The sequence below is a fragment of the Sturnira hondurensis genome, unplaced genomic scaffold (genome assembly GCF_014824575.4).
Source record: "Sturnira hondurensis isolate 20B ecotype Veracruz unplaced genomic scaffold, ASM1482457v3 Scaffold0003090, whole genome shotgun sequence".
NCBI lineage: Eukaryota > Metazoa > Chordata > Mammalia > Chiroptera > Phyllostomidae > Sturnira > Sturnira hondurensis.
In genome coordinates this window covers 8,228,828-8,244,986 of record NW_028075721.1, presented here as the reverse complement: position 1 = coordinate 8,244,986, position 16,159 = coordinate 8,228,828, and the positions used below count along the sequence as shown (strand labels likewise).

At 38.8% G+C, this 16,159-nt stretch overlaps 1 protein-coding gene across 7 annotated transcripts in view; it reads right to left on the bottom strand.

The window, feature by feature from the left end:
- Positions 1 to 16,159, bottom strand: part of CNOT1 (CCR4-NOT transcription complex subunit 1) — an 83,401-nt gene that overhangs the window by 5,787 nt on the left and 61,455 nt on the right. For 4 of the 7 annotated variants that reach the window (XM_037041598.1, XM_037041597.1, XM_037041600.1 and 1 more), the window contains exons 26-43: positions 15,493 to 15,609; positions 15,056 to 15,166; positions 14,650 to 14,727; positions 14,300 to 14,477; positions 13,691 to 13,821; positions 11,652 to 11,948; positions 10,432 to 10,572; positions 10,203 to 10,307; positions 9,443 to 9,562; positions 8,769 to 8,960; positions 7,562 to 7,704; positions 6,739 to 6,847; positions 6,466 to 6,635; positions 5,559 to 5,811; positions 3,130 to 3,378; positions 2,269 to 2,432; positions 1,961 to 2,078; positions 775 to 876 (exon numbers count right to left, since the gene is read on the bottom strand). In XM_037041598.1, coding sequence (XP_036897493.1) covers positions 775 to 876; positions 1,961 to 2,078; positions 2,269 to 2,432; positions 3,130 to 3,378; positions 5,559 to 5,811; positions 6,466 to 6,635; positions 6,739 to 6,847; positions 7,562 to 7,704; positions 8,769 to 8,960; positions 9,443 to 9,562; positions 10,203 to 10,307; positions 10,432 to 10,572; positions 11,652 to 11,948; positions 13,691 to 13,821; positions 14,300 to 14,477; positions 14,650 to 14,727; positions 15,056 to 15,166; positions 15,493 to 15,609 — 2,778 coding nt within the window. The remainder of the gene's footprint in view (positions 1 to 774; positions 877 to 1,960; positions 2,079 to 2,268; positions 2,433 to 3,129; positions 3,379 to 5,558; positions 5,812 to 6,465; positions 6,636 to 6,738; positions 6,848 to 7,561; positions 7,705 to 8,768; positions 8,961 to 9,442; positions 9,563 to 10,202; positions 10,308 to 10,431; positions 10,573 to 11,651; positions 11,949 to 13,690; positions 13,822 to 14,299; positions 14,478 to 14,649; positions 14,728 to 15,055; positions 15,167 to 15,492; positions 15,610 to 16,159) is intronic. The other 3 variants (XM_037041601.1, XM_037041603.1, XM_037041602.1) reach the window with 1 other exon arrangement.

The following is a 16,159-nucleotide window of genomic DNA, read 5'->3' as shown; positions in this document are numbered from 1 at the left end:
CTGGCATAGCCTTACAAATATTTAAGAAAAAAAATTAACGTCCTTTTTACAAACTTACAAAATACAAAGAGAGAACATTTCCCCCTCTTAATTAGGTTAGCATATTGTTGGTACTAAAATGACATGAAAATTATACATGAACCCTGTTTTTGAAGTATAAATTAGTGATATATTATGACCAAATGGTCCAGGAATGCAATGACGATTTAAGCATTTGAAAAATTAACAGAATTAAAACAGTAACGGGAAATAATTGCCCTGGCCAGGTAGCCCAGTGGGTTTGAGCATCGTCCTGATATGCCAAGGTTGTGGATTTAATCCTGGGTAAGGGTACATAATGATAACCAACCAATGAATGCATAAATAAGTGGAACAACAAACTGATGTTATCTGTCACTCTCTAAAAATCAATGAATTAAAAAATTTAATTACAGGATCTTGGAATGCAAAAAAGTACTCAATAAAATTCATACCCATTTAATGATTTACAAATTCTCAGCAAATTACAAATAGAAGGGTATTTCCTTAATCAGATTATGGTATCTATAAAATAAATAAAATGCCAGGGGATTGAGCCAGTTTGATTCTCAGTCAGGGGCACATGCCTGGGTTGCAGGCCAGATCCCTGCAGTGGGGGCACACAAGAAGCAACCACACATAGCTGTTTCTCTCCCTCTTTCCCCGCCTCTCTGAAGATGAATAAAATCTTAAAAAAATAAAAATAAAAACGGTTACATCTTAATTATTTTTAACCTATAACTCCAAATTAATTACCTTGTAGAGGATTTGCATAGGTTTGGTGAGTTCCACATTTCTAAGGAAAGGTGCTAAGTATTTGAATAAATCAATCAGTAACTGTGCATACATTGGCCACCCCTGAAAGAAAGAAATGTAGTTGAATCTTACTCAGCTGCTATTCTGCCATCAGAAAAGTTGCTCATCAGCTACACTGTGATTTCTTCATATTAATATAACCAGAGAATATTGATGTTAAGTACCTCTCTTAAAGACTGACTGGCATTAAAATGGAATAAGCATAATTTTGGAGGTAGAGGGAAACAAACTGCCTTCCAAAACGCCAGGACACAGAGGTCCTTGTGACTGCAGCAAAATTTAAAGAACCGGAGACGATCATGAGGAAATTCCACAGATATGGAACACTTGCACAACTGAGAAACTGACAGGTAGGTTTGTTCTCAATTCTTTCTTTTAATTAAGTCCTGAATCTTGACCATTTCTTTTCCCAAAGCCAGATCCTTAATTCCTGGCAAATAGCCTCACCTAATTTATATGAACCCTTTACTTTAAGCCAAACTTGGCCTGCTCACCAATTTTCAATTGTACTAATTATGTTCACTCTTGGGTAATTTGATTCAATATATTGTGCTCCTCTTCCTGGAAAGCACTTCTCCACCAAACAAAACTCCATCTAATGATTATTTTATTCTCTCTTTTTTGCCAAATACATACATAAGCTTTCCTTTGATCTGAAAGGCCAGTCGTTTGTCATTTACTGCAAGATGGGAGAGAAACTTTTCATGTTGTTTTTATTCACAACTATGTTAAAACTCTTTACTAGAATCTGATCCTAATTTCTTCAAATGCAGTGACCAATGGTCCTCAACCTTGAGTGTGAGAGCCTTCATAGCTCCATCACCCAGATATAAATGGCTACAGAGGTGGTCCAAACTTTCAACTTTAAAAAGCCCTTATGGTGCTGACCCAAGTAGCTCACCACAGACCTGGAGACACAATACCACAATACCACTGAGGAATGACTCAGGCAGAGGCAGTCAAGTACTTGCTAAGCCTCTTTCAGTGACTTGACTCCACACATTAAATAGAAGAATTCCCAACTAAGCCTGAAAGAGGCGTAATCACGACTACTAAATGACTAATAGTGCTAGTGAGCCTCAGGTAGTTACAGTCTTCATCTGTAGGAGATAAACTGCAGCCACACCTTCTGCTGTGGCGTATGTGCCAGCATTCTTGCAATAAATATCCGATGGGAGATCAATTCGAGCCAGGCATACACAAAGCCAGGAGCTTTGGTAGGCCTCAGGATGTGGAACGTATTGCTGAAAGAAGAAAACCTTTGTCAGACGCACAGTCTAACTTAAATATAGTGAACACAAAAAGAAGTAGACAAGCCTGTTACAAATAAACGTGCCTAAACCCGTAAGTTGAACTTGTTCTACTTCTCAAATTTTACTATACTAAAACAGTAATCTTCACCAGGAAATCTCTATTAAATTGAACACTACTTACCAGAAAGCTGTAAGTGTCTGGAAATTAATGGTTTCCAATACATGCTCAGGTGCATTGAGTTCCAAGAGCAGCATAATAAAAATTCGATGGTAGGGAAGCTGCTGGAATTCACTTTGCCGAACATCATGGTCCTGCAGGAGAACTCCCACTACTATACCAAGGACCTACAGAACACACAGATACGACATGAAGTTGACAAGAGGCAAATGATGTATAGTTCTCTTGTCACTAAGTAGACAGGGACCAGGACCAGGGAGAAGCTGTCAGGCTGCAGAAATGTCCTGTACTTCTTATACAAAGAACTGTCCCAAGTGTCACTTGATTTTCCCACTTAACAGTGAGGAATATGACAACCTATTTGCAATTATGCAAGACTGAACTCTTATGTCCATTTTTGCACTAATTTACTACTCAGATTTCTAAGAATTCCACTGTATAAAATCAAAAGAAAACTGTACTTTGTTCCTTGCCAGAAAAATGAAGACAATGATTGCAGTGCTGCTCATGGTATCTGGGTTGCCAATCTGGGTTATCAGTGAACATATCTAGCCACCTGGTGCAATGATTCTGTGTCTGAGGACAAATCTCATAGTAACTAAATACCTTGTAGTTACTTAGCGTTACCAAACGTTAACATACTAAAATACATTATGATTTTCTGGGGAGCCCTTCAGTTAAAGCAACAAACTCTTCTTTTAAAATTTGGTGATTATGTTTACCTTATCACCTATAGATTAATTTCAGTACAGGAAAGGGAGTGTTACAAAATGTTCTGGGTTTAAGAGCTGGGTCCTGAGGTTTTAGGAACACTGATGCAGGCTTCAAAGTGTACCTTGAGTAAAGCAAGAAAGGATGTCAGACCTTGTTCAGCAGATTAATCTTTGTGACAGTGTTGCTGGCCTCCCCTGAGTGCTTCACTAGCAGTGCAATGAGTCGGACGAAGGCATCCAGGTTGTGGTAGCACTTGGCTCGGATCATGGTGGGATTAGCAGCAGGATTGTGCTGCTGCTCTGCCTGAGCTCGGTAACTGATCTCGACACACATCTCAGTACACAGACGAAAGAACCTTGTTATGAGGTCATCAGTCTTCAGGATTCCTTGCTGGTGCATCTACCAGGGGAACAAAAATAGAGACATAATGAGATAATACACATAAATAAATTTAATTTCCATGTTTAAGTAATATTCTCTCACTTATTCCCATTGTCACATTTCTAATTTTCACTCTGTAAAAAAGCTGTCATGAAAATGCCTTGGTCATTAAGGATCCATGACAAAATTGCTCCAGTTTTAAGTTTAATGGAGAACGGAGAAGATGGAAATTGAGAAAAGAGGTAACATGGCAATTTTGAACAGCAGTCATAGCCAAGTATTTTGGAAAATACACAAATTAAACCAACTTTCAGTAACTCACTAAGTCACATTAACACCTTTCTGTCCAAGGTGTATTTTCCCCAAGGAGATGAAATTACAAATATTTAACTTTCTCACAGAACAGAAGATAATTTCTTCCAACTGACTTAAGCAAAGGTTTTATAATTCCAACTAGATTCACCAGGAAAATGAAGTAATAATTTGTAGAAGTAGGTACCCCATGAAAAAATACCTACAGACCATACCCCATTACATTAATGTAAATTAAGTTAAAATACAGTGGGAAGGGCAAGTTTATTCTTTCAAAAATAGATAAAGAACAAATTCTATGACATACAAACTGGAAGGGAAGCAGCAGAGAAGTTATTTTGCTAGTAAGAAAGGTAAGACAGTGACAAGCATTCAGGCAGCAGGAGGAGAAGGTCAATGCTTGCTTAACAGAGAAACCAAGCCCAGAATGAACCCTTGATTGTTATCTTGGGAACTTCAACTGTCTCTTGATAAGCAATACAACAGCTGAACTGACAATCATGTAACCCTAGCCAAGAGAGGAGGCCAGCAAAGGGACTTTTGTATATTGATCTAAAAAGTAACATGAGAGGAAATGAGGACAGACTGCTATAATCAAGATGGAGCACAAGGAAGAAAGAATTCTCAAAAGGATGCAAAAGAGAATAGAAAAGTACAACAGATTATCTTTTTCAAATGGAGAGCAGAAATGACAGCTAATAAGCTAGCAGGAAGAGCTGGGTCAGGTGCCACATCCATACCCATGAAATACCAATGATCACAAAAACCAATTGATTCAAAATTCTTCCATCCAAATCAGAAATCGAACTATAAACATGCAGTAATTGCTTTTCAATAGGTATGTTTTGTAATTTCCTCTATTTTTTAAAGGGAGAAATTTATTTAGTATGATTTACTAAGTAATACCTATCTTGAAAAACTAAATCCAATTTCTATCTCCTAAAATTCAAATCTGCTCTTCCACAACCAACTATCATTTATTTGATAACAGGTCTAATTTGTAATCTTTCTTTGATGCACACCCTACGCTCTGGTCTCAGTTTAAAGAAATATAATGGTAAGTCTGCAGAAATAAGCAGGTATGACTCCCTGAACAAACATTACAAGAATTCTACTAAAGGAATTCTAAGGCCAGTTCAGGAGAAGCACCACTCTTGCGGCCAGTCAAGTACCATGATTAGGACACACTGATTTACTGGGTCTGAATGCCTCACAGTGGTTGAAAGCAGCCAGTGAGGACCAAAATCAGACTGTTAAATAAATGATACTATGGCTCTCTTCCTGCATTTTTTCCTGTTCATCCTGTTCACAAGTATTCCTGCCAAACCTAGTTTTTAGCTATGGAGTCGTTCCCTAACACTTTAAGTCAAAATTCAATTTAGATCAAATTGAATGAAAACAAATACTGGAAACTATTCCCCCCAAAGAACATGTTCATCAGTTTTAGTTAGATAAGTCACTTAATTTAGAAAATAAATAAAAAGCTCTACCACTTAAATATTTAAGTTTTCTGTTTTGTTGTATTTTCTTATTTTTTAAACATGGACTATAAGAACTTTTAGCCCATACTCTCATCACTACTGATTACCAAGCTGGTAAAATTACTATATACCTAGTAATTTTCATTATTCATTATCTGACCTATTACACACTTATAGCTGTGACAACTGAAATGGGATAAACAGAACTAAAGTGGAGGACTAAGAATGTTGACTTTGCTGCTTAGTGACCAGTGATGAAATAAGCTGTACCAATTTAACAAGGTTAATAAAATGATGACATTTTTGGTTTACATGAGTATGGAGGTAACTGTCTGACCACAGATACATAATACTGAGCTTTAATATTGGAGGCATCACACCCTACTTATGTTGAATAAAAAGCACCTTTCTTTCCAAAAGCTCTACCTGTCCAACAAACGCAGAGAAAGCTTTGGTACTGTCACGGCCAGCTGCTGCTGAATGGTAGAGATTCACCCATTCCCTCAGAAGATACTCTGCCTTCTCCCTCAGGCCTGGAGGATCATCGTACTCTGAGGCTTGAGAGATCCCAGAATGCATCATAAAGTTAGGGCCTCCATGAGCACGATCGATCATCGCTTCATAGTTGGATCGCACTACTTCCATCAGCTGGGGCAATCTAGTACAATAAATCCAGAGTGAAAATCAGTCTACTCATGGTTGTGATTTGAGACATACAGTTGGACAATTTGCTTATTTAGTAGAAACCACAGGAGATGATCACTTTACCACTCCCATATTTAAACAAAACTATCCTCAGTCTCTTCGTTTCTATTTATGCATGAGGACACACTATGCAAATAACTGATCTTAGTAAGCCACTTCTTGACCAAAAAATGGTGCCCTTTAAAATGGAGCTGATATTCATTCTATGTATTCACTGCATACCTTCTATATGACATGACTTATGTGATGTGTCTTAATTCTGAACAGCTCATTGAGATACTATTTCCATTTTACACAAGAAATAGCTTTAGGGAAGGTCAATCAACTTACCTAAAACGAGACAGATTTTCAGTGGCAGGGCCAGGCTTAAACATAGGACTCTGATAATAAGTCTAATGCTAATATATATGTACTGCTGTATAGCAAGAGGGCTTGGCAGTTAGTTAAGCTTTCATACCTCAGGGGCAGTATTAGGCCTCTCTATGGCTTCCCATATATTATAGGTAAAGCAGTTATAACAAGTATTGTTAGTAAGTCTACATACTCATTTCTAAAGCTCCTTCTTAAACTGCTGAATACACACAAATCCCAAGCATTTCATCCTCACCCTTCTGGAGCATTGCCTCTGGAGTGAGCATTAATTCTCATGAGGGTCTCAATGGTGTGGAACAGATCTGCCTCAGTAATATGGGCAACACTCCTTTCATCCACCAGCAGGATTTTTACCAATTGCATAGCAAATGCAACAGCCATGTAGTTTAAACCATTCTCCATCGACTGGCAACACAGAAAGCACAATATAAGAAAGGCAACAGTTATAGCAAACACACTTCCCAACTACCAGAGTTCCTTCTCCTGATTAAGTAGACCCCTTCCATACCTGAGCTAGGTGAAGATCATACTGCTGCATGTTAACCAAATGGTTGCGAATTAGCAACTCCACTGCCTCCACATTATATTTATATTCATCCCGACATTCAATTAGGCACCTAGAAAAAGTCAGTATTTCTTTATTCATAAAGGCTCAACCAAACACTGTAGCAGGTAAAATAAAGAGCCCATTTTATTCAACGATAATTTGTTCTAAACTAAGGATGCCTTGAGAACCAACTGCAAATCAAGATTCAAAATAGCCAGTAATGAAGAACAGAGGGCAATGTTAAAACTCAAGCTTGTTCTCAAAGCCTAGAAAACAAAGCATTCTGTTCAAGACATTAAAATATTTACATATAAACATCACTGCTATAAAAAGCAATAAAACCTTTTGAAAACAATGATCTACCATTTATCCCTCAAAGCAAAGTACTGGTTTTCTGTACCTGTCATGGGCACCAGGTGTGGAAAAAGAACAATCTTTCAACAATAATCACTACTTAGAATTAGAAATTCCAGCCCTTGGTTGGTGTGGCTCAGTGGTTGAGCATCAGCCTGGGAATCAAAGAGTTGCCAGTTCGATTCCCAGGTCAGGGCACATACCTGGGTTGCTGGCCAGGTCCCCAGTAGGGACCCGCATGAGAAACCATTGATGTCTCTCTCCCTGTTTCTCCCTCCCTTTCCCTCTCTAAAAACAAATAAATAAATAATTAGAAATTCCAAAAGTCCCATTTACCTTCCAGATTCAAGGGAAACCTCTGCACCCTAACAGGGCCATGTACAACAGAAGGCAGTCCAATAAACGTTACTCTTCTATGATGAGTACTGACCTTGTGATCTGTTTGTTACACCATGGAGACCCATATGCCCGGCCATCTTGAAGAGCTTTTAAGACCAAGAGGTGACATTCCCTGTAACGCAGCAGTAGGTCAGCATCAGCACCACTTGTAGCATCTAATAAGCCCTCTACAGCCTATGGGGGAAAAAAGTGTTCAGAACCATGGAAAATATAGTACTCAGCCTAACTATCAAAGCCAAAAGCAAAATCTTAATGCAAACTACAAGATACCTTCTAGGGCCCACAGTTAACAATCTCTCCACTCACCAAAGTCCTTTTCATGGAAACACACACACACACACACACACTGTCTGGTTTCTGCTGTGTTCTTCACTGTCACAAAAGGCTCCACTGCCCCTCCACAGTCAAAACCCAATGCTTTCCCTATACCTGTACCCCATCGCCCAAACACTTGGGTCAATGTGTCCCTCAAAATCTTTTAGCACTGGCTGGTGTAGCTCAGTGGACTGAGTGTGGGCCTGTGAACCAAAGGGTCGCCAGTTTGATTCCCAGCCAGGGCATATGCCTGGGTTGTGTGTTAGATCCCCTGATGGGGGTACGTGAGAGACAACCACATGCTGATGTTTCTCTCCCTTTCTCCTTCTCTTCTCTCTAAAAATATTTTTTAAAAGGAAAAAATCTATCTTTTGAAGTTTCTTGAATAATGATGTGCCCACACGATCTTGCCTTAAAAAAATTTTCCCCCACTTTACCCCCACCCTTTTTAAAAGAAATCGTTATTCTGTCACAGTTTCCCAATTTCCCCCATCACTTTACCATTTTTAACTGCCACAACTATAGTTTGCTCTCAAGAGAATCACTGGCTTATTACAGAAAATTTGTGCTGACTGGTGTTGCTAGTGTTGAGTGTCAGCCTGTCGCTGGTTTGATTCCCAGTCATGGCACATGCCTGGGTTGCAGGCCAAATCCCCAGTTGGGAGCATGTGAGAGGCAACCAATCGATGTTTTTCTCACACATTGTTGTTTCTCTCCTCCTTCTCCATCCCTTCCCCTCTCTCTACAAGTGAAACTCTTACCCCCCCCAAAAAACCAACAAAAACGATAAAACCACACACACCAAAATTTGCTTCATATTAACTTTTAATCCTAATTGTAACCTTAGGAGATAAGGGTGCATTACAAGTCACTGGATGTTTACAAACCTAGTTTCTTCTGAAATTAATAGTTTAAGAACTAACCTTCTGGAGCAATCCAAGAGCAGCTATGGCATCCCGAGAATTTCGAGATAATACTACAACCTCCAAAAGACTTCTAAGAGCCTGAGCTTGAGGGTTCATGGCCAACGTTGGTGGGATGGCATGTAGGTGCTGCTCTAGTTCTGTAATGCACTTATCATAAATTTGAGCTACATCATCTGTTGCCCAAGCTTGCTGTTTTAGAGAAGAAAACAACCAAAAAGAGAAACAAAAATTATAAAGATTTTTCATTGGCGCAAGTAGCAACCGAAATATTTTTCTCCGTCAAAATGTAGAGGGGCTCTTCCATCCCCCACTCTGAACTATTCAGCCTTTAGATGGGGCAGTGCAAAGCAGACATGGGGGAGGAGGTACTTCGCTTGACAGTGGAAAAACTGACAGACACCAACACAATCAAGTGATCAAAGAGAGCCTAATGAATAATGAATAGGCTGACAGCAGCATCACTTGTGGCATCTCTCTACAATCTACAAAAGTTAAATAATCCAAACCATGGAAAACAGAGTACTCGGTCCAACTGTCAAAAATTAAACCAACCTCATGGCTATTAAAAAAAAATTCCTTGTATGCCACGCTGACCTGATACAGAGAATAGAGAATACTTATTAAGGGACAATAACATTCATATTAAACTGTAATCCAAGACAAGTATTTACCTTCATGGGCTGAGCTAAAAATCCTGTGGGTTGACTTAAATCATTCGTAGGCAAGAAACCAGGCACATTGCGTGCAAATTCTTCATAAACAGCCAGCTGTTTGGGGTCCACACCACCGACCTTGGAAGAAGAAAAACATGTTGACAGGATCCCCTTCACAATCAAAGGAAACTTTCTTGTGCAAGTGGCAAGTTTGCATGGCCGTAAGCACAGGGGTTCTGAGAAGGGACACAGGAGTCATTACAGTGTGGTGCGGCACGGTGGAGTGTGCACGTGCATGCATGCACACGCATACACAGTGTTTCCCAAAGTCCTGTCGGAGTCACCAGCACTTATAAATTCATTACGTTTTCCACTGGAAAATACCTCAAACAGGACCATACTACTGCAATTCTTCAAAGCAACTGGTAAAAATGATCAGCGAAAAGCAACCAGAAACAAAAACACAAGTACCCAAAGGAAGACTAAGGTGGAACACATTAGTCCTTAATGTCCCATTAAGGACTAACAGGCACATGAACTCTTCACAACAGCACTTCAATAACTGGGGGCTGGGAGCACACACCTAAGCTATGCTTATACCTTCTCCACAGGTTGAAGGTGAAACGCTACTGACATGAGATACTTTTATTCTCTAAACAACATTTAACCCCGATGTCCTAGTCCTGGTGAGGAGTTTAAGGAAAAAAAAAAAAAAAAAAAAAAACCCCAGAAAGAACACAAAGATAGGGTATGGAGAGAGAGAGCCCCCAATTCTTACTTTCAGCCTGATTTGCTCTGGCATCCGCTCAGCCTGGTATGTTAATACAACAGGATCACAGTACCTGCGTCCTTCTTGCCTAGCATGTTTTCTCAGCTCAAATTCCTGCCAAAAAAAAAAAAAAAAAAGTAATTGAGGTTCTTGTTATGAGGCACTTTCTTGAACATTAAAAAACAACAACAAAACTGCCCAAAACACAAAACTTTAAAGGCAAATGCTAAACACTTACGGTTGCTAATCTCTTGTCCATCTCAGGGCCTGCTTTTTCTACTGCAGTCTTCTGAATAAAACAGCAAGCTAATTCACAATTGTCCTGAGCTAACTGAGCAGCTGCCTGATCCATCATTTCCCTTTGTTGTGGGGAAGCAGTCTATTGGGAGGAGACAGAAAAGGATTTCAGGTTTTTGGTAGACAGGACAGACAGGGTCATAGAAATGCAGTACTTAGACATATACATTTAAGAGTTCTGACTTATGACTCATTAGCTATGACCATGAAATAGTCTAACAATCCTCTTCCTCTGTAAGAAGAAAATACCATTCATCCAAAATATTTTACCAGGTTGTTATAAAGATAGTAAACGAAATGAAAACAGTAAAACAGTAAACAAAGGCATTATTATCATCATTTTTTTTTAGAGAGGGAAGGGTGGGAGAAAGCGAGGGAGAGAAACATTAATGTATGGTTGCCTCTCACGTGCTCCCCCACCGGGAAGTTGGCCCGCAACCCAGGCATGTGCCCTACACTGGGAATCTAACCTGTGACTGGTTCGCAGGCCAGCACTCAATCCACTGGGCCACACCAGGTAGGGCACAAAGGCATTATAAACTGTGACATTTGAGACCCGAAATTAACCAAATTATTTCAAGAGAGTGAATGCTGTATGTAGGCACGAAGTCACTTTAAATATTTTATACTGTTTTACTCCAAGTGCTTTAATTTAAATTCTTTTTTTAAAAGACTTTATTTTTAATTTTATTTATTTATCTTTAGAGGGGAAGGGAAGGAGAGAGGGAGAGAAATATCAGTGTATGGTTGCCTCTAGTGTGTCCCCCGCTGGGAACTTGCCTGCAACCCAGGCATGTGCCCTGACTGGGAATCGAACCGCGATCCTCTGCTTTGCAGGCTCGCACTCAATCCACTGAGCTACACCAGCCAGGGCTAATTTAAATTCTTCATGGTAAACTGAATCATAACTATTAACTTACGCATTAAAAAACCCACTTCATTTCTTTAAAGCAGTAAGTATGTACGTGTCTACTATCTGCCAAACACTGAGCTGAGGACACAACAGTGAGCAAAAAGACATGATGCTTCACACCTCACAGAATTAACAATCTAAGAAGGAGGAAGACATCAAATATGGTGACTATTAAAGTAGAAATATAAAAAGAAACTCAGACAAGCAGCAATCAGTTTTGTACTATGGCACGGAAATAGTCAACTTACACGAAGAGCTGAGGCAAAACTGTTTTTCAGGTTGGTGGATATGCTCATGAGCAAAGGTTCCCTGCAAGTAATCATAGCCATTCCAGCTGTCAAGTTACGCATCATGTGATGAGCTGCTATTCGCATTCGAGATTCCTCAGAATCCAGGGCAAAATCCTTCCTCACTATTTGCTCGCAAGTAGTCATGGCGATCTTAATTGATCGATCCACCACAGGATGGACCAACTCCTGGACAGCACGTTCGATTGCCTGGCGCACGCACTGCTTCAACTGTGGGTGGGCCTGAAACAAGGGAATCTAGGTGGAGAAAAACAAGATTAAGTCCACAGCTTGACAAGACAACCCAATTTCTATGGGTAATCACACCCAGGATTTTGGAATAATTCCAAGGTTAACTGCCAACTACCAACTTTAACCAATAAAAAGCTCAGGAGTGAGAAAACTGGTCTACATAGAGGTAGCAGTATACCTTGTGATACAAGATAACACGTCTTTTGTTTTTAAAAAGTTCTATTGTTCATTTCAAGATGCATTTATACCTGTTTAAAGACAAAAATACCTGCTTAGTTAAAATGTGTGACTTAAATAAATCTTAACAAAATAAAAGAATACTTAAGTCACACATTTAAAAATAAATAAATCTTAACAAAATAAAAGAATACTTATTTTTAGAGAGGGGGAAGGGGAAAAGAGAGAGAGAGAACATTGATCAGTTGCCTCTCACACAAGCACAACCAGGAACCCAGCTCACAATCCAGGCATGTGCCCTGGTGGGGAACTGAACTGGTGACCTTTTTGGTTTTCGGGACAAGGCCCGAACCACTGACCCATACCAGCCAGGGCTCAAGTACTCTTATAAAAAGTAACTTCTTTAGTAGTTTGGGAAAATGGAAAAAGAATCAAGTTTACAGAGAAAATGCCTTCTACAAAAACTTTTATTAATACAAATAATTCCTCAGAATAGTAAGCATTTTATATGAAGCCTTTGCTTTCACTTGAAAGATTGTTTCCAATCTTTTCTCTGGTAGAAAGTATGCCTTAATACCCAGTCTCTTTAACTTACTGAATTTATAAGAAATTTTGGCCCTGGCTGGCATGGCTCAGTGGATTGAGTGCCGGACTGCAAACCAAAGTCGCTAGTTCAAATCCCAGTTAGGGCACACACCTGTGGTTGTAGGCCAGGTCCCCAGTTGGGGGCATACAAGAGGTAACCACACAATGATGTTTCTCTCCCTGTCTTTCTCCCTTCCCCTCTCTCTAAAAATAAATAAAATCTCTAAAAAAAAGTATTTAAATACAAAAGTATCCCAATTACTGGAAACAATATAAAGGAAAACCACAATTTCTAAATCTAGGTTTTTCCTTCAAAAACTAAGTGCCATATATATAGAAAAAAAAAAAGACCAGGTTAAAATTATATCTTTAAAATGTTTCAAGTCCTTTAAATACAAAAGTTGAATGGATTAATAATGTCACTTCTATATCTGTGAACATTTCCAACTTCTAAAAGCAAAGACCGCGAAAACTCCAAGTATCTGATTTTAAACTAAACAAATGTTAAGCAAAATAAAAGACAAGATAATCAATTACCATTCCAAATACAGACAGTAAAATACAACCTTAAGTAGAGGGGGGGAAATTGATGAGAATTTATTTTATGACATTAGACCAGACTACCTCCCAGAACTAGGCCACAGAAACAAATTATGAACTTACTTCCAGACCTTGACCTGGAGATTTTATATACACATAAGTCAGCGCAGTTTCAGCTATCTGCCTAAAGAAATAGCTTAAAGCAAAGGCAAGGTGACATGATAATGAAAATACAGAGCAAAAGTTATATACACTGAGGGTCTTCTACCCTAATCACAAGGACTATTTTAAAATAGGGGGGGGAACCCCGCTGTACTATATGCAGCAGTCCCAAGCCCTGCTCTCTGCACAAAAACCTATAACCTAGAAATCCAGGAAGGAAAAAAGGGAAGGTGACCAGTGTCACGAAGTAGAAACTGGGGGGTGGTGGCATGGTGTTTACTTACTGTTGGGTTTAGAGTAATGTGTGGTCCAAGGCCTGCGAGGGAATACACATTGATGTCATGATAGCTGTACTGTGGCTGTGGTGGAACCGTGGCTGTACAGGTGGTACTGGTAGCTGGTGTTGTAGAAGTTGCTAAATATAAAAAGATAAAATAAGAGCTAATAAAAAAGAACAGATTTCTTGACTTTACTATACAAATAGAAGGGCATTAGTAGCTTGTATTAAATCAGTGGGTGGGATTCTGGGGTGACAGCACAAACCACATCCTCCACACCCTGGATTATTATAAGGGAAGCTCTAGCTGGTTGGCCATCCCCAGATTTGAGGACTAACACAGGCTGTCATGCCAATGAATTCTTTCTAAGACCTCAAACAATATAAATGGTAACCAGATTTAAGAATACTGTATGCTACTCAGATGGAATCTAATATGGTATAACCATGTCTAGACATGGCTAATAATTTCCTTAATAATTTAGAAGCCCACCAGAAAGTATGTGAGTTTCAGCACCACATAATGTTGAATAACTATAACTTGCTATATGCATGGAAATGTTCCATTTAAGAGAACATTCTGGTAAGTAAATGGCTAGCTAACTACCACACTTACTTGTGGTTGTGATGGGAGGGAGTTCTTCTGGCTGCTTGACATCTTTCTTTGGAGCAGAGAGCTGCTCATCTAAGTTCTTTAGGCGATCTTTATCCTTCAGGAGGTTTCCAGGTTTTAGCTCATTGATGTCTAATGCAAGGTTCTTGCAGAGGACCTCAATCTCAAACTTCAAGTTTAACTGCAGAATTTCAATTATTTGATTAGAACTTTAAAAGTAAATTTTTATTTTTATTCGTAATATACACTATTCTCCAGTTATTACAATGCCCCTCAATGCTCTACCTTCCCTGTTAATGTTAATAATGTGAAGACAGAGAATGTTCCAAAGTATGAAGCACCAAAAAATTTACCTTTAAGTCATGTTCCTGATGTAGCTCAGCTAATACATTCATAATTGCCATTGTCCAGGGGTTGGGTGGCCTAAAAACCTAAAGAAAACCTATTATTATAAGCTGGTCCCCAAATCACTTCAATTTGTATTATTTAAAACAGTTAAGCGCTTACACTTAAGTGGCCATACCAAAAACCTCTATACTTCCCAGCTATATATTTCAGAAAAACACCAAAACCCAAAACCACCTGTTAGCCATCAGTTCTTTAATTCTACTTAGCCCCTCACATTGGAAATGCAACTTAACCCAAGGAAAACTGATTGAACTACAGCTGTGCATAAGAACTAAGGATGTAACTTCTTCACCTTGTGCTGAAATCAATTCTTACAAATTTAGCCGTCAATAAAATATTAAATCTACTCACCACACTACGAATACTAGACTCTAAGACTTTGGCAACAAAGGGCACTACATAGAGCAATTCTTGCTGTCCTTTAACATAGGCCTCTAGCAGCAAAGATTTTACATCCAAGTCCTAAAGGAAAAAAAGTATTTTTAAAACCTGAGCATACACTTTAAAACCCTTCACAAAGTACACAAAGAAAGGCAACTTGCTAAACTCTTATGACTCTTGCCTTACAAGAAGGAAAGGGTGACAAATATACTTTTAACTGGCTTTTATTTATCCTGCTAAATGATGTGAGGCCACGAGCATGCAATTACGAATTCAAAACATTTGCCAAACTCTTATGAATACCCAATAATCATTAAAATAGCCCCCCCCCCAAAGTTAAGACTTTTAGACACAATATACTGTTTGAACACTCTCAAGTTTTACATAAACTTTTAGCTGGAACTCACAGTATGTAAGATGGGTTTATTTTTAGCTAGTGTAATCATTCCTAGCCAATGTCCCAAGTTCTTCAGCAAAGAACGATCTGAGAAATTGGCTGCAGCTTTATCAGAGGTCAGTAACACCTAAAAAAAAAAAAAAGTAAGATTAAAACAGGTATGAAAATGAGCTTATGGGAGAGGGAAAAAATCTCAACTAAATGTTTGAAAATTCCATTATTCTATGTTAAAAACAAGCCACTGATTATGAGAACATGTCCCCAAAGTAAATCTACTCCATACTATCATAGTACTATTTTGTTTTGTTCGGTGACATTTTTAACCTTTAAATGTCTTTCTTTATGTTTAATAGGTAATATAACTGCATCACACAAAAAGGCAACATACACATGGTCCAATGTGTCGTGTGTGCTCCTACAGAAAACCATGTTATTCAATTCAAATGAAGACTCTATCTATGCTTCTAAGTCCATCAAGACAGCAGGCAAACGGTTACGAGGGTGTGACTAAAACCACAGTATCTACTGCAAACTTTAGTGTTATCCATCCAGGTTACTCACTGTACAACTCTGGAGATAAGCTAACTTTCTGAAATACAACATAGTATTGGCATATACACTTCTTTGCAAATTTCTAGAAAACCCAATCCATTTCATTAACCCTTTTTCCCAAGATT